This window comes from Enhydra lutris, unplaced genomic scaffold (assembly GCF_002288905.1).
Source record: "Enhydra lutris kenyoni isolate GAN:26980312 unplaced genomic scaffold, ASM228890v2 scaffoldscaffold11, whole genome shotgun sequence".
NCBI lineage: Eukaryota > Metazoa > Chordata > Mammalia > Carnivora > Mustelidae > Enhydra > Enhydra lutris.
Window position 1 is genome coordinate 22,014,445 of NW_019154095.1, and position 21,521 is coordinate 22,035,965.

The 21,521-nt window shown below is 35.9% G+C and overlaps 1 protein-coding gene across 2 annotated transcripts in view; it reads left to right on the forward strand.

Moving 5' to 3' along the window:
- Positions 1 to 21,521, forward strand: part of LOC111144512 (tumor suppressor candidate 3) — a 249,406-nt gene that overhangs the window by 86,819 nt on the left and 141,066 nt on the right. For both annotated transcript variants that reach the window (XM_022498825.1, XM_022498824.1), the window contains exon 2: positions 3,839 to 4,008. In XM_022498825.1, the coding sequence (XP_022354533.1) occupies positions 3,839 to 4,008 (170 nt within the window). The remainder of the gene's footprint in view (positions 1 to 3,838; positions 4,009 to 21,521) is intronic.

Here is a 21,521-nt window from a genome sequence, read left to right on the forward strand (position 1 = left end):
CACATAGTCTTTCAGTTTCTGCCAGCCCTAGAAGCTCCTTGTCTCTCTATCTGTTCTGAATGACAGCCTTGCTGGGTAAAGAATTGTTGGCTGCATATTATTCTCATTTAGTATCCTAAATATGTCTTGTCAGCCCTTTCTGGCTTGCCAGGTCTCTGTGGACTAGGTCTGACATTATTCTGATGTTCCTCTCTCTGTATGTAAGGAATCTCTTCCCCTTAACTATCCTTAACATGGTTTCCTTAGTTCTAAGATTTGTGAGTTTTATTGTTGCATGCTGGGGCATTGGTTTGTTCTCTTGCTACTGTTTGCTTAAATATATCTTCTAGTCCTTTCTTTCTCTCCATCCCCTCAGGGATCCCAGTAATTCTGACAGTGGAACATTTCATGGCATCACTTATTTCTCCCATTCTGTTTTCATCGATTTTAAGGTGTTTGTTCCAGGCCTCCTCCTGTTCCTTCTTTTCTATCAGTTTGTCCTCTAGATCATTAATTCATTTTTCTGCCTCAGTTATCTTACCTGTCAGAGTATCTAGTTTAGATTGCATTCATTCATAGCATTTTTAAGTTCTGCCTGCTTAGCTCTCATTTCTGCCCTTAGAGAATCTATGTTGCCATTAATGGTTTTCTCCAGCCTGGCTATTGTCTTTATAACTGTTACCCTGAAGTCTATTTTGGACATCTTGCTTATATCCATATCCATTAGGTCTGCGGGAGAGACCATTGTCTCTGGTTCTTTTCTTTGTTGGGAGTTCCTCACCCACCCTAGTCATTTGTTGAGGGGTGTTTCAGGGAATGTACAGAGTTGAAAATAGCAACCACAGTCCAGGCAAGGTGTTCCTTGGGAAAATTCAGAGTGATTGGAAGCCACCACCAAGAAAACCCAGCCAAAATGAAACCCAAGAATCAAAATTTACAATGTTTAAAAAAAAAAAAAAAAAAAAGGAAAAAGAAGAAAAAAAGAAAAAAGAGGGAGTGAGCGGACGGGTGGCCATAATCTCTTAATGTCAGTGAGGTAGGGTGTTTCAGTTCTTCCGAGGCATGTTTTGTTCTCTTTGTGAGAACACTTCTTCCCAGAGTTACAGGGAAATTAAAACTGGTATGTGTATATGTGTGTGTGTATATAAAGGTAGTATTGAATAGGGAAAAAAGGACTATATTGAAGCTTATATCTATATCTGTATATCTATATACATATATATCTATACCTGTGTGTGTATCTGTATCTATATCTATATGAAAATGAGAAAAATTAGTGTGAAACAGTAGAAGTTAAAAAGTTACTATGGAATATGTTGTATTAACATCTAGTTGAAATGCTAAGTAGGTAAAAAGAGAAAAACAGAAGAACCATGATAAAACATAAAAAATGTTGTATCTAAGACATACATAGGCCATGAGGCAACACCAAGAGATCAGGATACTATTTTACTCTGGTGTTGGGGTTTTACAGTTTTATGGGGTTCCTTGGGTTGTTGTCCTCTTGTTCTTCCAGCTTATCTTCTAGGGGATGGGCCTGCTGCATTTTTTTTCAGGCACTCCTGTTTTAGTGGAGTTGCCCTGCCCTCACCAAGAGGCTGGGCTCCATGGAAACAGGTTTTTTGGCTTTTGTTTTCTGGTGGCTTTTGTTCTCTGACCTCTTTTTGCACCTTTCCAGAGGGTCAGGGCAAAGGAAAATGTCCCCACCCAGACCTTTGTCCCAGAGTAGAGAAGCCACAGTTTGCTCCTTTCTGAATCTTCCAGAACACAGTCTCCCCCTCTGTAAGCAACACTGCAACCCACAGCCTCCCACAGGCAGTGCATGTCCCCAGCGGTCCTCTCAGCAGTCGACCCAGGACCTGCTTGTCTCTGCCCCTTTTGTCTCCACAACTGCATGTGATACCAGTTTGGGCGGGTGTGGGCTGCAGTTTAGGCAGGGGCTGTGGTAGCGGCAACGATGGCCAGTCCCCCTGGTCCACAGGCACAGGTCCACACAAGCAGCCATCCTAGTACCGTCGGTTTGTCCCTTAAGTTCCTGGATTCTGTTCTAGTGCTGTTCTCTGGCGCTTCCCATTCCACCACCATTCTTTTGCAGGCTATCACTGGTCCCCAGGTTCAGGACGTTTTTGCACTGGGTGTATTATTTTACTTTCCAGTAGGTAGCTTCTTGTGGCCTCCTCCCCCATTCTGTTTATGCTCCAATATCTGTCCACACAATCATAACTCTGTCCTTTGTAGGTCTAGATTGAAGATCCTCTGTCCCCATAGAGATCCATATCTATAATCTTACATCTCAGGCTGATTTTATGTGTGTTCAGACTAGCTTGGTAGATATCCAGCTAAATTCAGGGGTCCAGTTGAAATAGAGTCCCCCAGTCTTCCACCATCTTGCCCCAAAACGAAGAATTGAAGATTTTAAAATAATAAGACAAACACTAGTAAATTATGCTTGACATGGAAAATATTTTATTTCTCAGAATTCAAACTAAGAAAAGTTAGTAAAAGTCCTGCTTAGTTTTTAGCGGTTTTGTGTGTATTGATGAAGCAGAGCAGTATCAAGTTTTAATTTTCAGTCTAACAAGAATATTATTTTATTTTGTATGGAAATATATTCATATTATATTTGCTGTCAGAATTAAAGGCCCAAAGTCAAATATAATCAAATCCAAATAATTTGTTTTGAGATTGGATGAATTTCAACTAATACCTTTTTGTTAAGGTAAAATTTTTTTTAAGTAACAATTATCCCAGTAATTAGCTGTAATAGTTCTTTTTCATACTGTCAGTCTGCCATTGTGCACTTACCTGTATGTTCTTTCCAACTACTACCTAAGCATGCTGCTCTGACCAAGTTACTGTCCCTCTCTCCCACCTCTCTTCCATATCTCTTCCATTTCTTTTGGTTTATCTTTTTTCTTCCTCAGATAGGTGCAGAGCAATTCACCAAGTCTTTTACCTTATCCCAGGGTAAGAGGCCTACCTCTCCTTCTCTCTCCTCCTCCTCCTTTTTTTTTTAAGATTTATTGGATTATAATTGATAGTACATTGAACACATTTGATACATGTATCAATGAGTTTGACATATGTACACATCTGTGATTCTGTTAACATAAAGTACCAAACACATGCAGCACCTTCATAAATTTCCTTGTTTTCTTTGCATGTGTGTATAGGTTGTGGTACAAATACTTAACATGAGATCTGTCCTATTTAACTTGTTTTAAAGGTCACAATACTCTACTGTTAACTATAGATACTGTGTTGTACAGCAGATCTCTATACCTTACTCATTATCCATCACTGGAACTTTATTTCCATTGAGCAACAATTATCCATTTTCCCCTCCCCAATCCCTGAAAATAACCATTCTTTAGTACTATGAGTTTGACTATTTTTGATACCTCAAGCAAGTGGAATCATGCCATGTTTGTCCTTACATGACTGGCTTATTTCACTCAGCATAATATTCTCAACGTTTATCTGTGCGTCACAAGTAGGATTTCCTTCTTTTTTTTAAGCAGTGGGCATCCTTTCTCAGAGCCTTACTCTGTTTTTTATGTAATGGCTAGAGGATTTTTTTTGCTGTATTTAGTGGGAGGATTAGGGAATAGCATATCTATTTCATCTTTCTGGATAGTCTGTTTATCTTTTGTTATCTGTTTTATAAGTCTTTCGACTTATAAATGAAATGAAATATCTTATGCATATACATCAATTAATAATGAATACGTTCACCAAAAGAACTTGTAGGAGAAATTAATTTTGGCTAAGACATAATCTCATGCAATTCAGTTTATATGAAATACAAAGTGAAGAATGTTAACTCTGTGTAAATTTAAATTCCTATTTTTAATTGCAGAATCTTTTAGCTGAAAAAGTAGAACAACTGATGGAATGGAGTTCCAGGCGCTCAATCTTCCGAATGAATGGTGATAAATTCCGAAAATTTATAAAGGCACCACCTCGAAACTATTCTATGATTGTTATGTTCACTGCTCTTCAGCCTCAGCGGCAGTGTTCTGTGTGCAGGTAATTTACGTATTTTAAAATAATTTTAAATTATTATCCTGTGCTTGTGTATTTATTACATATATGTAAATCTGTATAATGGAATTCAGCAGCTATTCAAGGTTATAGTCAGCTATACATGTGCATTTGAAAGTAAGCTCAAAATCAGGGGCACCTGGGTGGCTCAGTTGGTTAAACGTCTGATTCGGTTTCGGTTCAGGTTGTGATCTCATGGGTCCTGAGGTTGAGTCCTGGGTCAGGCTCTGTGCTCAGTGCAGAGTCCGCTTGAAATTTTCTCTCTCTGTCTGCTCCTCACCCCACTCATGAGTGTGCTCTCTCTCTCAAATATATAAATCTGTAAAAAGTATAAGCAAGCTCAAAATCAGTGTATTTTAGAAAATAATTTTGTTAGACTAATATTCTTTTATTGCATAAAATACTGATATAATCATGAAACAAATTTGCTTCTTTATATCCTGTATGAAGGTAAATATATGATAGAATTTGGTTCTAATATTGCCGTATAGGTCACCTAATTATGTTTTATGGTTAATGAAGTTATCTCCTTAAACATTCTTTTTTAATAGTTTAATAGAGAGGACACACTTTTACCTACAAAAGTCCACTTACTTTTCATTACCTCCAGTGATTAGAAATTTCTCCCTACATTACAGAAGTAAATCATTTGAAATGAATGAAATATTTTTTAGTGGTAATGTACCAAAGAAAATTTTGGGTAAATACAAATACATATGCAACAATGCTTTAACAAATTTCTGATTTTGAAATTATTATAGGTTCACAATTGTAAGAAATGATACAGAGAGATCCAACATACCTTTTATTCAGTGTCCCCCAGTGGTAACATCTTGCAAAACTATAGTATAATATCACAAGCAGGGTATTGGTATTGAAATAGTGAAGATACAAAACCGTTCCGTCACCATAAGAACCCCTCCTCTTGCCCTTTATAGCCACACCCATCCACCCATTCCCATTCCCCTCCCACATCCGAAATTTGTACTCCATTGTGTTGTTTCAGTAATGTGATGGGAGTGGAATCCTACCCTTGATGATCTTTTGGGTTTTGCTTTTAATAACATAATTCCTTCAAAATCCATCTAAGTTGTTGCATTTGTCAATAGTCATTCTTTTTATTACTTTGTAAAATTTCATGGTATGAATGTACTACAGTTTGTCTAACCATCCATCTGTTATAGAACATCTGTTGTTTCTGATTTTTGACTATTACAAATACAACTGTTGTGAACATCCTGGTACAGATTTTTCTGTGAAATTAAGGTTTCATTTCTCCATGATAGCTAAGTTGTTTGGTAGTTGTATGTTTAGCTTTATAAGAAACTGCCAAAATGTTTTCTAGAGTAGCTGTATTATTTTACATTTCCTCTAGCAGTGTGAGTATTCTAGATTTTCCATATCCTCACCGGCATTTGTCATTATTTTATTTTACTCATTTTTGTAGGTATGTAGTGATAACTCATTATGGTTTTATTTTGCATTTTCCTAATGGCAATGGTGTTAATCTTTTCATTTGATTATTTGTTATTTGTATGTCACATCTTTGATGAACTCTCTTTTCATGTCTTTTGCCCATTTCTAGTTGGGTTTTTTCCTGAGTTTTGAGAGTTCTTTATGTATTGTAGATACTAGTCCTTTGTCAGACATGTAGTTTTCAAATATTTTCTCCTAGTCTATGGCTTATCTTTCCATGTTCATGACTGATCTTTTGCAGATTTTAATTTATGAGTCCAGTTTACCAGTTTCCTGTTTTACAGCTTTACTTTTCTTATCTAGTTGAACTCTGTTTAGCCCTATATCCCAGTTTTTCTCTAATTTTTTTCCTGAAAGTTTCAGTTTTTGTTTTAAATTTTAATCTCATCATTGGAAGTAAGTATTTAATCTTTAGTCTTTAATGATGGTACTAGCTGTAAGATTTTTGAAGATGTTTTTTACCAAGTTAAGGAAGCTCTCTACTAGTTCACTAAGAATTTTGATCCTGAATGGGTGTTGGATTTTATCAAAATTTTTTGGTGCGATTTGATATGACTTTTCATCTTTAGGTGCTTGATACGGTGCTTTATAGTAATTGATCTTGGTATATTGAATGAGCCTTGCATTTTGGAATATATCCTACTTGATTATGGTATATCACTCTTTTTATATATTGCTGGATTCTGTTCACTAATAATAGTCTATTAGAAATTTGTATCTAAGTTCATGCGAGATATATGTCTGTACTTTTCATTTTTTATACTGCTTTTTGTCTAATTTGTTATTAGGCTAATAGTAGCCTCATAAAATGAGTTGGGAAATTTCCTTCCTTATTTACTTTCTAGAAGAGATTGTGTAAAATTAAATAATTTTAGAAGATTATGTTAATTTTTCTTTAAATATTTGATAGAATTTTTCAGTGAAACCATCTGGGCCTCATGATTTTAAATTACATATTTCATTTCCTCGATGGCTAAGGATAATTCAGGTTGTCTCTTGGCCAAACACTTTTTCTCTTCGAGAATACTTTTTATGTGGTGGTTCCACAGAGTGACTCTCCACATTGTATATTCATATGTATACTTTTAGAATTTAAATCATTGTGAATTCTAGTGGAAATTGAAGTTATTAGTAACACGGGTCAATGAAAAATGTTGTTTCTCTCAGACTAGTTTGCAGGAAAGGAATTTTAGTGTCTCAACATTTTCTAGAAGGATCTTATGATGTAATAATGACTCTATGTTGGGGGCATGTCTAAAAGTGGGTAGAGAAGATGGTGAGCAAAAGTATTTTGAGGGGCATTTGGGTGGCTCAGTTAAGTGTCTGCCTTTGGTTCCATCCTGGGATCAAGCCCCACAGCAGGCTTACTGCTCAGCAGGGAGTCTGATTATCCCTCTGCCCACCCCCACCCCCACTCATGCTTTCTCTTTCTTGCTCTCTCTCCATAAATAAAAATAAAATCTTTTAAAAAAAAAAAGAGTATTTTGAAAACCAGCATTGCAGATGATTTTGGTTTCTCCTTCTGTCTTACACAAGGCCAGTACTCGAGTTGGCATTAAGAGTGTTGTCATAACTGGGCTAGCACATTTGGATAAGACCGTATGCCTTCAAGGATGCCATAAAACCTACTCAGACAAAAACACTACCTTAATTGGCATTTTGATGTAACAGTTATGTTTCCACAAAAATATATGTCTTCTTATTATTATTCAAGTATTTATGTAACTTCACAATTACATAAAGTTGTATGTATTGTGATGACATAAACTACAACATACTGTTAAATGGTGTATCCGTTAGGTATTATTTTACCTAATGGATTATGTAGTTAAATGAATTGCCGAACACAGATTCTTAATTTTTTAATGACACATAGGTCAAATAACCTGTTTTTTACAGCCTATTTTGTAATAAACTTGAAAATTTTAGAAAAGTTTTAGATTTATAAGAGAAAAAGGAAGTTATCAGGAAAAGTTAAGATAACTTTAGAGAAGAAAAAATAGATGAAGGTTTAGAAGCAAATAAAAAGTAAAAAAGCAGACATGGTTCCCAAACCCAGAATTCTTACCCCTCACCCCCATTCAAATTCTGACTTAATTGTTTTGGTGTAGGGCCACGGCATTGACATTTAAAAAAAAAATAAGATCTCTAGGTAATTCTAGTGTGCAGCCAGTATAGAGAAGGGGAAGGTAAGAAGCAGGTACATGATTCATAGGTTTCATTTATGTACTTTCATTGAGGAGCAGTGGGAATGGGAAGGTTTAACTAATTGAATGACCATATAGCCTTGAGAATCCTTTTGAAACTATGATCCCCAAATTCTTAGTGAAGAATCTGTAGAATTTAATGATTTTGTTCCCCAGTACACAGCAGTGAAGGAGAAAGAACACTCTCCTTAGAGGTTAACATACTTGGTTTATGGTGTGAAGTAGATGAGGAGGCAAATGATTTGAGAGTGCTAGCAAGAGTATATTTGAAAGATAGAACTCTGGGTTCAGATTTGGTTGTGGTGGTCAGAGGAAGCTAGGGATAGCTAATAAATTAGGTGTGATATAATAAAGCTAAATTCTCACAAGAGTGTAAAACAGGTTTTATATAAAAGTAGGGTGGGATTGAAAATTAGAAAGTAGGTACAAAAGATTTTTTTTTAAATAAGTAAATTACTGAAGTATAATGTAGATGATTGTTTATTTTGTAGAGACATTTGAGGAACTTTTAGATGTGGTAATGTCTGGATTATAAACATGTATTTGAAATTACTAAGGATGATAATGGAACTGGAGAGGAAAAAAATTAAGTGAGCTGATAGAGGGATATCTTGGACTTTATTAGATGAAGATTATAAATTTATACTACAGCATAATATAAATCTCAAAGGAAGGTCTGTTAAATAATTGTGGTTCAGGAGTACTCTTTGATCTATTATTGAGCCAAGAGAGTACTAAGTGTATTTCATATGATAGGCAGTGTGGATCAAACAGATCTCAAGGTGACAACTATGATGGAATATAGAGAGAAGTTTCAAGAAAAATTTTCAAGAAAAATTATTCAAATTTAATTTCTCTATTATAAATTAAGCCTCAAGGGGAGATGCAGATTCATTGAGAAAGGCAACCCATCATCAGTAGCCATCCTTTTTTTTTTTAAAACGTGAATTAAATTTTCCTGAATCCTTCTGTGTCATTGGAATTTTTGACCATTTTTATAGTACTGCTGTAATTTTTAGAATTCTACAGAATCATTGAAAAATCCACAGATAAAATTTTTTTCATAGCTGTAATTTAAAAATCTTAGTGCTTTCCTCTGTGAGATGTTTCTGCTTTTCTTCCTTTTTTAATGAAAGGTGAAATTTTCTTTTAGAGTTGACTCATACCTAGATTTTCCAGTTGCTTTTCTTAGCTGAAAGGCTAGTGAATGAGCTATTGGCTTCCTGTAAGCCTCTCACTAAATCATTCTGCTTTTCCTTCTTACAATTTAGTTTATTAACAAATTTCAGAATTCAGTTCTCACCTTCCTCAATGCTAATATCAAACTCCTTGGCCAAATGAAGTTGTTAATGAAGACTACTCAGTACAATTCTCACCTCCCCTGAGTGTTAACTCCAAACTTCCTTTGTCCGATTGTCCTGTAATTGCTAAATCTAGTAGGTGTATTCTACCACAAAGTTACTCATTTCTTCCAGAATACATGAAAAATCCTAGGAACAAAATATCCTTTTCTAAGGTTATTAACTATGGATCAGTAGATGCAGGAAAAAAAAATTCAGGTGAAGGAAAATACATGTAGAATCAAACAGGGTACATGTATAATAAAAGTTTTGGTGACTTGTTGGAGACTAGTATCTTATTGGACTCAATAAATGAAAAAAATTAGCAATTATAAATATATTTTTACAAGGAGCATGAAAAAATATACTGACATATGAATGTTACCTGGGTAACATCCTTCCTTCTCTAAATATAATTAGTATGTATAAACTATTGGGGTCCCATTATTCAGTTATTATATATACATTCTCACTAGTCAAGAAAGTAGGCCTGAAAAAATAACCTGTTTCATAGATGGGAACATCAAAGCTGACAGGTTATATAATTTATCTATAGTCACACAGCTAATACCTGTCAGGGTTGAGTTTTGGAACTCCAGAGCTAGTAGAGTTTAATATTTCCCTTAAGTGTACCTGTTTTTTTTTTTTTTTTTTTTTGTTGTTGTTGTTGTTTTTGCTTTTACCCTGTGAACTGTAATTTCCATTTTGATTTTGCATTCCCGTCTAAGATTACTAATTATAGGACAGGGGGGATCCATCAGCAAGCATTTCTTAAACTCATTAAATCATGAAAAGCTTTCATTCAGAGAAGCCATCTCAAACAGGGCCTGGCAATTTAGATGGCTGGCCAAAATTATGTGGAAAAGAGCTCATCAGCCTTTTGTTTTACTACAGTGAGGTTACAGTTATTAGGAGATTAGATTCCAAAGTGAACACAGAAGGTGAAAATTATGTATAAATAAAATTACTCTTGTACATAACTTGATGCACTTTAAGTGCTTTATAAATGGCTTTGGGACCATAACCTCATCATTTCCTTTTTTCCTTAGATAGCTTTTCTCCATGGACTTAATTCTTAAGTTTTCCTCATATGCTTGGCTACCTGAACAGAGTATTTCACTTTTTTGACAAAGACTGGCAAACTCTTGATATTCACACCTTTTTTGCCTGGGTAGTGAGAACTGTTTCAGGCTTGCTTGAGTCCACGACTAGTGTAATATAAATGAAGATCTCAGGTTATTGCTGAGCTTCATCTAGGTTAATGTTTTTTTTTTTAAGTGAAAGCATATATATATGACTTTATAAATTTGGTTCTAGGTGTCTCTTCCTGAGATTGGATAATCCCAACTCTTTTAGTATTTTCAATGAACACTTACTATCTATGTGACATTATAGCATTGTTGGAGCTCTTGGTGTTTTCCATATTCCAAATTCCATTTCCATGTTTATAAGCCCAGCTTTAGTCCCCCATCTTTTAAATTTCAAACCTACAAAAGTTGAAACAGTAGTACAAGGATACCAGTCTACCGTTTACCAACATTCACAAATTATTAACCATTTTGCCATATTTTGCTTTCATTCTTTTATTAAGTACAGGTCAAAAATGTGTCCCATATCACCAAATATATCTATAATTTTTAGACATGAAATATCACCACTGAGTACTGCAGTATGCAACTTTTCAGAAAGGGATTATCTTACATAATCAGAAAACCATTATCACTTTGAAGAGAATTGACATTAATTCAATGATATATTCTTCTTATACTCTCCATTTTTAAATTTTGCATTTGTCTTCAAAATGTCTTTTATTATTTTTTGTTTCAGTTTTTTAAAATCTGAAATGGAAGTATAGTGACATAAGTTATTATCAGGTGTGTAACAGAGTGATTTGACATTTCTGTACATTACCGTAAGTGTTGTGACCATTTGTCACCATACAAAGTTATTGCAATATTATTGACTGTATTCCCTATGCTGTACTTTATTTTTAATGTTTTTTTGAAACTTAATCTTTTGTTTATTTTTAAAGATGTTTTTTGCTTGAGAGAGAGATCGGGAGAGACAGAGGGAGAAGGAGAAAGTGAAATCATATGATAATTGTTTTTGACTGTTTCACTTAGCATAACCTCTAGTGTATCCATGTTGTGGATGGCAAAATTTTATTCTTTTTTAAGACTGAGTAATACATCATTGTATATATACCGTATCTTTTTTATCCAGTCATCTATCAATGGACACTATGTTGCTTTCATACCTTGGATATTGGAAATAATGCTTCAATGAACATAGGCCTGCCTGTATTCTTCTGAATTAGTATTTTCTGTTTCTGGATAAATCCTCACAAGTGGAATTACTAGGTCATTTGGTATTTTAATTTTTTGAGGAACCTCCATTTCTACGGTGGTTTGCACAAATTTACGTTCCCACCAACAGTGCACAAGTTTCCTTTTCTCTGCAGTCTCACCAACACTTGTTATTTTTTGTCTTCTCGGTACTAGCCATTCTGACTAGTGTGAGATGATACCCAATGTGATTTGGATTTGTGTTTCCCTGTGTCTTTTGGCCATATGTACGTCTTCTTTGGAGAAATGTCTATTCATGTCCTCTGTCCATTTTTTAATTAGATTTTTTTTGTTTCCTTGATGTTGAGTATTTTTTTTGTTGTTGTTCTATTTTTTTTCCTTTTTACTAGCTGGGTGATTTTTTTTTTTTTAAATTTTAATAACGTATAATGAATTACTTGTTTCAGGGTATAGGACTGTGATTCATCAGTCTTACAGAAGTCACAGCACTCACCATAGCACATACCCCTCCCCAGTGTCCATCACCCAGCCACCCCATCTCTCCCCATTCACCTCCACTCCAGCAACCCTCAGTTTGTTCCCTGAGATTGAGTCTCGTATAGTCTGTCTCCCTCTCTTCCCCTCTGATCCTCTGGCTTGTTTCTCAAATTGAGATCATATGAAGTCATACGATAAATGTTCTCTGACTTGCTTCTTTTGCTTAGCATAATACTGTCTAGTTCCAACCATGTCGTAGCAAACGGCAAGATTTCTTTTTTTGATACCTGCATAATATTCCATTGTATATATATACACCACATCATCTTTATCCATTTATCTATTGATGGACATCTGGGCTCTTATCATAGTTTGGCTATTGTGGACATTGCTGCTGTAAACATGGGGTGCAAGTGCCCCTTTGGATCACTACATTTGTATCTTTGGGGTAAATACCCAGTAGTGCAGATTGCTGGGTTGTAGGGTAGATCAAATTTCCACTTTCTGAGGAACCTCCATACTGTTTTCCAGAGTGCCTGCACCAACTTGCACTCCCACCAATAATACTGTAGGAGGGTTCTCCTTTCTCCACATCCTCACCAACACCTGTCATTTCCTGAGTGGTTAATTTTAGCCATTCTGAGTGGTGTCAGGTGGTATCTCACTGTGGTTTTGATTTGGATTTCCCTGATGCTGAGTGATGTTGAGCACTTTTTCATGTGTCTGTTGGCCATTTGGATGTCTTCTTTGCAGAAATGCATGTTCATGTTTTCTCTCCATTTCTTGATTAGATTGTTTGTTTTCTGGGTGTTGAGTTGGTAAGTTCTTTATAGATTTTGGATACTAGTCCTTTATCTGCTATGTCATTTGCAAACAAATATCTTCTCCCATTCTGTCTGTTGTCTTTTGGTTTTGTTGACTGTTTCCTTTGCTGTGCAGAAACTATCTTGATGAAGTCCCAATAGTTCATTTTTGCCTTTGTTTCCCTTGCCTTTGGCATTGTATCTAGGGAGAATTTGCTGTGGCTGAGGTCAAAGAGGTTGCTGCCTGTGTTCTCCTCAAGGATCTTGATGAACTCCTGTCTCACATTGAGGTCTTTCATCCATTTTGAGTCTATTTTTGTGTAAAGTGTAAGGAAGTGGTCCAGTTTCTTCTGCATGTGGCTTCCCAATTTTCCCAATACCATTTGTTGAGGAGACTTTTTTCCATTGGACATTCTTTCCTGCTTGGTTGAAGATTAGTTGACCACAGAGTTGAGGGTCAATTTCTGGGCTCTCTATTCTGTTCTGTTGATATGTGTGTCTCTTTTTGTGCCAGTACCATACTGTCTTGATGATGACAGCTTTGTAATAGAGCTTGGAGTCCGTAATTGTGATGCTACCAGCATTGGTTTTTTTCAACACTCCTTTAGCTATTTGGGGTCTTTTCTGGGTACATACAAATTTTAGGATTATTTGTTCCATTTCTGTGAAAAAGGTTGATGGTATTTTTATAGGGATTACATTAAATGTGTGGACTGCTCTAGGTAGCATAGACATTTTCACAATATTTGTTCTTCCAGTCCCTGAGCATGGAATGGTTTTTCTATTTCTTTGTGTCTTCCTCAGTTTCTTTCATGAGTATTCTGTAGTTTTCTGAGTACAGTTTCTTTGCCTCTTTGGTTTGGTTTATTCCTAGGTATGTTATGGTTTTGGGTGCAATTGTAAATGGGATCAGCTCAATTTCTTTCTTCTATGTTGTTGCTGGTGTATAGAAATGTAACTGATTTCTTTGCATTGATTTTATATCCTGCCATTTTACTGAATTGCTGTATGAGTTGTAACAATTTTGGGGTGGAGTCTTCTGGGTTTTCCACCTAAAATATATCATCTCCAAGAGTGAGAGTTTGACTTCTTTGCCAATTCAGATGTCTTCTATTTCTTTTTGTTGTCTGATTGCTGAGTCTAGAGCTTCTAGTACTGTGTTGAATAGCACTGGTGATAGTGGACATCCCTGCCGTGTTCCTGACCTTAGAGGGAAAGCTCTCAGTTTTTCCCCACTGGGAATGATACTTGTTGTGGGTTTTCCATGGACGGCTATTACGATATTGAGGTATGTATCCTGTCTCCCTACACTGTGAACAGTTTTAGTCAAGAATAGTTGTGTACTTTGTCAAATGCTTTTTCTGCATCTGTTGAGAGGATCATATGGTTCATGTTCTTTCTCTTATTAATGTATTATTATTAATGTATTGTTTCACATTGATTGATATGTGGACATTGAACCAACCTTACAGCCCAGGAATAAATCCCACTTGGTCATGGTAAATAATCCTTTTAATGTACTGTTGGATCCTATTAGCTAGTATTTTGGTGAGGAGTTTTGCGTCCATGTTCATCAGGGAGATTGGTTTATAATTCTCCTTTTTGATGGAGTCTTTGTCTGCTTTTGGGATCAAGGTAATGCTGGCCACATAAAATGAATTTGGAAGTTTTCCTTCTGTTTCTATTTTTTTGGAACAGTTTCAGGAGAATAGGTATTAGTTCTTCTTTAAATGTTTGATAGAATTCCCCTGGGAAGCCATGTGGTCCTGGGCTTTTGTTTTTTGGGAGATTTTTTGATTACTGCCTCAATTTCCTTGCTAGGTATGGGTTTGTTCAGGTTTTCTATTCCTTCCTCATTCAGTTTTGGTAGTTTATATGTCTCTAGGAATGCATATAGATTGTTTTTTTCATATTGTCTAGTTTGTTGGCCTGTAGCTGCTCATAATATGTTCTTATAATTGTTTGTGTTTTTTGGTGCTGGTTGTGATCTCTTTTATTCATGAAATTCTTTTGTTTATTTCAGTCCTTTCTCTTTTGTCTTGATAAGTCTGGCTAGGAGTTTATCACTCTTATTAATTCTTTCAGAGAACCAAAGAACCAAAGCTCCTACTTTTGCTGATCTGTTCTACTGTTCTTTTGGTTTCTATTTCATTGATTTTTGCTCTGATCTTTTATTTCTCTTCTCCTGCTGGCCTTAGCCTTTATTTGCTATGCTTTCTCCAGCTCCTTTAGGTGTAGGATTAGGTTGTGTATTTGAGACCTTATCTGTTTCTTGAGAAGGGCTTGTATTGCTATATACTTTCCTCTTAGGACCACTTTTGCTGCATCTCAAAGATTTTGAACAGTTGTTTTCATTTTCATGTGTTTCCATGAATTTTTTTAAATTCTTCTTTAATTTCCTGGTTTACCCATTCATTCTTTAGTAGAATGCTCTTTAGCCTCCATGTATTTAGTTTTTTCCAACTTTCCTCTTGTGATTGAGTTTTAGTTTCAAAACACTGTCATCTGAAAATATGCAGGGAATGATCCCAATCTTTTGGTACCTGTTGAGACCTGATTTGTGACCCAGGATGTGATCTATTCTGTGCACTTGAGAAAAATATGTATTCTCTTGCTTTGGGATGGAATGTTCTGAGCATATCTATGAAGTCCATCTGATCCAGTGTGTCATTTAAAGCTCTCTTTTCCTTGTTGATATTTTGCTTACATGATCTGTCCATTTCAGTGAGGGGGTGTTAAAGTCCCCTACTATTATTGTATTATTGTCAATGTTTTTCTTTGATTTTGTTATTAATTGGCTTATATAATTGGCTGCTCCCATGTAAGAGGCATAAATATTTATAATTGTTAGGTCTTCTTTTTGAATAGACCCTTTAAGTATGATATAATGTCCTTCCTCATCTCTTATTATAGTCTTTGATTTAAAATCTAATTTGTCTGATATAAGGATTGTTACTCCAGCTTGTTCTTGATGTCCATTAACATCGTAAATTGTTTTCCCTTCCTCATTTTAAATCTGGAGGTGTCTTTGGGACTAAAATGAGTATAGTGCAGACAGCATATTGTTGGGTGTTGTCTTTTTATCCATTCTGATACTGTGTCTTTTGATCGTGGCATTTATCTCATTTACATTCAGGGTAACTATTGAAAGATAGGAATTTAGTGCCATTGTATTGCTTGTAATGTGACTGTTACTATGTATTGTATCTGTTCCTTTCTGGGCTCTGTTACTTTTAGGCTCTCTCTTTGTTTAGAGGATTCCTTTCAGTGTTTCTTATAGGGCTGGTTTGTTGACCACAAATTCTTTTAGTTGCTGTTTGTCCTGGAGGCTTGTTATGTCTCTTATATTTAATGACAGCCTAGCTGGATATAGTATTCTGGGCTGCATATTTTTATCCTTTAGTACCCTGAATATATCATGCCAGTCCTTTCTGGCTTGCCAGTTCTCTGGATAGGTGTGTTGCCAATCTTATGTTTCTACCAATGTAGGTTACAGACTTCTTGTCCTCAGCTGCTTTTAGGATTTTTCTCTTTGTCTCTGAGATCTGTAAGTTTTGCTATTAGTTGTTGGGCTGTTGATCTATTTTTATTGATTTTGAAGGGGTCTCTGTGCCTCCTGGATTTTGATGCCTGTCCCAAATTCGGGAAGTTCTTTTCTATAATTTGCTCCAGTACACCTTTTGCCCCTCTCTTTCTCCTTCTGGGATCTTAGTTACTCTAGTATTGTTTTGCTTTACAGTATCGCTTATCTATTGAATTCTCCCTTGTGATCCAGTAGTTGTTTATCTCTTTATTTTCTCAGCTTCTTTATTTTCCATCATTTGGTCTTCTATATCACTAATTCTTCTGCCTCATTTATGCTAGCAGTTAGAACCTCCATTTTTTATAGCACCTCATTAATAGCCTTTTTGATTTCAACTTGGTTAGATTTTATTTATCCAGAAAGGGATTTTCATGTATCGTCTATGCTTTTTTTCAAGCCCAGTTAGTATCTTTATAATTGTTATTCTGTAGTTATTCTGAACTCCAGTTCTGACATCTTACTAGTATCCATGTTGATTAGCTTCCCGGCAGTTGGTAGTGCCTCCTGTTCTTTTTTCTTTTCTTTTCCTTTTTTTTTTTTTTTTGAGGTGATTTTTTCCATTTTGTTATTTTGTCCATTTTGACATTTTTCCATTTTGTTCAGAGAAGAATAGATGAATGAGGGAACAAAATGCTAAAAGGGTAACAACGACCCCAGAAAAATATACAGTAAACAAATCAGAAGGGTCCCATAATGGCAGGGTAGGGGGGACAAAAAAACAATAAAAAAAGAACATGATTGTGTTCGTGAATAGAACAGAACCACACACTAGATTTTTATTGTATTTTGGTCTGTTAGAAGTAACTGCCTCCCAAACTTTTATAGAAAGAGAAACTTATCTATATACAAAAACAAGGGTGAATACAATGAAGGAACAGACTATGACTATAAAAATGAAAATTAAAAAGGATTTTACAAAAGGATTATATAAGAAATTGGTTGAAAAGAGAAAGAAGCAAAATTTTTTTTAAAAAATGGAGAAAATATGATAAGGCAGGTAAATCAATTCACAAAAGGAATAGATAAGATAAGAAATTGGTTGAAAAGAGAAGCAAAATTTTTTTAAAAATGGAGAAAATATGATCAGGCAGGTGAATAGCCATCCACTAGATTTAGGGTATATCTTGGTCAGTTAGAAGAATCTGCATCCCAAAATTTTAACGAATGAAAAACATATATATACAAAAAATAAGGTTAGATAAAATGAAGGGATAGAATATGACTGTAAAAATGAAAATTAAAGAAGGTTTTTACAAAAGGAATTAAGGAGCGCCTGAGTGGCTCAGTGGGTTAAAGCCTCTGCCTTTGGCTCAGGTCATGATCCCGGGGTCCTGGGATCGAGCCCCTCATTGGGCTGTCTGCTCGGCAGGGAGCATGCTTCCTCCTCTCTCTCTGCCTGCCTTTCTGCCTACTTGTGATCTCTTGTCTGTCAAATAAATAAAAAAATCTTAAAAAAAATAAAAATAAAAAAGGAATTAAGTTGGATTAAGGAATTAAGTTGAATTAAGGGGAGAAATTTTAAAAAAGGAAATAGAAAAAAAATTAAGAAAATTTTAAAAAGTTAACTTTGAAAGACTGAAGAATCATGGGGAAAAAGCCATGAATTCTATGTGCTATATTCCCCCAGCGCTGGAGTTTTGCAGTTCTCGATTGGAAAACTTGGTCTTGGCTGGATTTTCTTGCTGATCTTCTGGGGGAGGGGGCTTGTTGCAGTGATTCTCAAATGTTTTTGCTGGAGGTGGAATTGCACCACCCTTGCCAGGGGCCAGGCTATGTAATCTGCTCAGGTTTGCTCTTGGTAGCTTTTTTTCCCTGAAAGCTTTCCATACAGCTTGAGAGGATGAGAATGAAAATGGCGGCCTCCCAGTGTCTGGCCAAGAGGAGTCAAGACCTTGGGGCCCCACTCCTCAGTGGGCCCTCAGAGAAAAGCAGTCAATTACTCCTGTCTCCCTGCTCTGGCTGCAGTCTGTGCTCAGCCAGCCTGTGTCCAAGCATTTCTGTTTTGGCATGTGACCCTGTTTGGAGTCTCCAAACCCCGCAGATTCCTTTGGTGTTCTCCTATACCGCTCCTCCTGGAGGAGGACAGGGTATCTCCATCTATCTGCTGCTTGTTTGGTCCCTGCTCGAAGTGCAGTGGCCCAACTATGCCATGGATCCTGGTTATGGCAACCCTGAGCTGAGAGCCCACTCCTTGGCTCAGTCTTTGCAGCCAGCTTCCCCACTCAACACCGGAGCTCTGCTGCATTCAGACACCCTCAGTCCTTCTGTTATCCTGGAGTCCTGAGACCACAGTGTTCTAGCAAGGGTTCCACCTCCCATGTAGCCACTGGAGCAATGTCCCTCTTGGGAGCAGACTTCTAAAAGCTCCAGTTTTGTGCTTTGCTGCTCTATCACTTGTGGGTAGCCAGCTGACAGAGGTTCCCTGCACCCACAGTCTATCTTCCTGTATATTGCCTCAGATTCACTTCTTTGTGTGTCCTGCCTTCCAGAAGTGGTTGATTTTCTGTGCATAGTCTTGCTGCTATTCTTTTCTTCGATCTCTTGTTGAGTTCACAGGTGTTCACAGTGGTTTGCTATCTAGCTGAAATCCTAGGACCAGAGGAAATTTAGGTCTCTCACTCTCTGGCATCTTTGGAATCCTCCTCAATGTTGAGTTGTATGAGTTTTTTATATATATTGCTTATTAACCCCTTATCAGATATATCATTTGTAAATATCTTCTATTCAGTTTGTTACATTGTTTTGTTGATTTCCTTACGTTAATTTCCTTCATTGTACAAAGCTTTTTATTTTGATGTAATCCCAGTTGTTTCTTTTTGCTTGTTTCCTCTGCCTAAGGAGACAGATGAAAAAAAATTTGCTAAGACCCATATCCAAGAAATTATTGTCTATGTGATATTCAAGGAATTTTATGGCTTCATAAAAGGTCTTACATTTAGATCTTTAAAGCATATTTTGAGCTTATTTTTATATGTGGTATAAGAAAGTGGGTCCAGTTTTGTTCTTTTATATGTAGAGATGTTTTTCTCCCCATTGTATATGCTTGACTTCTTTGTTGTAGATAAATTGACCATATACATGTGAGTTTATTTTTGGGTTCTCTGTTCTTTTTCATTGATCTATATGTCTGTTTTTGTGGCAGTACCCATACTTTTTTGATTACTGTAGCTTTGTAGTAGATTTTGAAATCTAGGTTATGTTGCTTTTAGCTTTGTTCTTCCTTCTCAAGATTGCTTTGGTGCTTTGGAGTCTTTTGTGGCTCCATACAAATTTTTAGGATTATTTCTTCTAGTACTGTGAAAAATGCTGTTGCTTTTTGATTGGGATTTCATTGAATCTGTAGAATGCTTTGGGTAGTCCGTGAGCGTGGAATATCTTGCCATTTGTTTGTGTTGCCTTTAGTTTTTCACATCAGTTTTTTTATAGTTTTCAGATTACAGGTCTTTTACATTTTAGTTTATTCCTAAATGTTTTATTCTTTTTGGTGCAATTGTAAATGTAATTGTTTTATTAACTTCTCTTTCTACTACTTCATTAATGTATAGAAATAGAACTGATTTCTGTGTATTAATTTTACATCCTGGGACACTATTGAATTCATTTATTCTAAGTTTTTTTGTGGAGTCTTGATGGTGGAGGCTTTCTATGAATAGCATCATGTCATCTTCAAATAGTGACAACTCTACTTTTTCCTTACTGATTTGGATGCCTTTTCTTTTTCTTGTCTGATTGTTGTAGCTGAAGCTATATGCTTTCTTAAACATTAAATACTAGGTTGTCTCTTATGACTGATCCATCCTTAGGTACAGTTTACTGTGGTATTGAGGGATGTTAAGATAGTATTAGACTTTCACATGAGAAGCACAGTCCTAAAGAGTATATATTGTGCCCCAATGAAATGTTGCTTACAATTATTGAGGTTTCCGAAGTGGCACCTACCTCATTTAAGGGGCACTGCTTGACAGTGCTCCCAGTGTAGTCTTTTGACTGGTTGGTAGATTTGGGGTTCCCTACTCAGTTTGCATGATTAAATTGTGTGCCTGATGTTAGATAGCCCACCTGAGGATAGTCTAACTTGTTTTATTTGCCCATGCCACTGATACGATATCCCTTGTTGCTCCCAGGAGACAACAGCCATGGAATGGGCTAAGAGGAACATCTAGAAAGGTTAATTGGTATTTTGTATGGATGTCCAGTAGCCATTAATGTTTTCCATAAATTCCTCAAGCTTAAGAATGCCCATCGAAGTTAGAGCCTTTTGGTAGAAGATGGCAGGTCCAGCACTTGGTTAATTTAAAGGTGCTTGAATTTTTTAGGAGAGCTGTAGCTGGATGTGTTTTTTTTTATTGTGAGGAATTCTCCAGGAGTGGTTCTAAAAGGAAAAAGATTATGTCCTCTTTTTTCTGTACCTCCCAGGGTCTGAGGTACAGACCCTGGAGCATACCAAGATTGCTTCTAGCATTTTACTACCATAAAATTAGTGTCCCCCATCCTCTTCTATCTTTTTAGTCCAACTTTTAAATCATGCCTTTTCACTTTTATTTTTTGTTCTCTTACCTGTTTCAAATTCTTTTCAATAGTGTCCTTTATTACATTTTCAGTTAACTTTGGTTTTTGAGCATTGAGTAATGCAGTGTTCATTTCTGCAAGGATTCCACTTTGTTTAGCTTGGTTTTCTCCTTGTATTGGTTTCTTTCAGCTCTCACGTAACATCTTTCTATTTTTATTCACTTCTATTTTGAGCATTTGGATTTCTGATTTGAGATTTTTTTTATCCTCAAATGCTTATTTAATGATGCCTAATACAAGTTGGAATACTGTGTTTTATTTTTCTCTTCATGGTTGTTTTTTCAAGTAAATTTTTTATCAGTTGAAGAATTATGCTTCTTACTTTTGTTTTCTTTTTATAGTAGTATTGTGTGGATACCACTGGCTATATGTTGCTTCTAAAATATTTTTCTTTTTTTAGACTAGAAATAACAATTTATACATGGAGGTGATGGTGAGACTTCTGAGTAGCCTACTAATTTTTTTTAAGTTTTATTTTTAAGTAATCTCTACACGCAACATGGGGCTCCAATCCCAAGGTCAGAAGTCACATGCTCTACTGACTGAGCCAGCCAGGCCTCCCTAGGATACTAGTTTTTGAATTTGTTAATTCCAGGTACCCTTTTCTCTTTATAAAACAGAGTAGGTTAGAAAAGAGAAAGGACCCAAATAAATAAAATCATGAATGAAAGAGGAGAGATCACAACGAACACCAAAGAAATACAGACAATTATAAGAACATACTATGAGCAACTCTA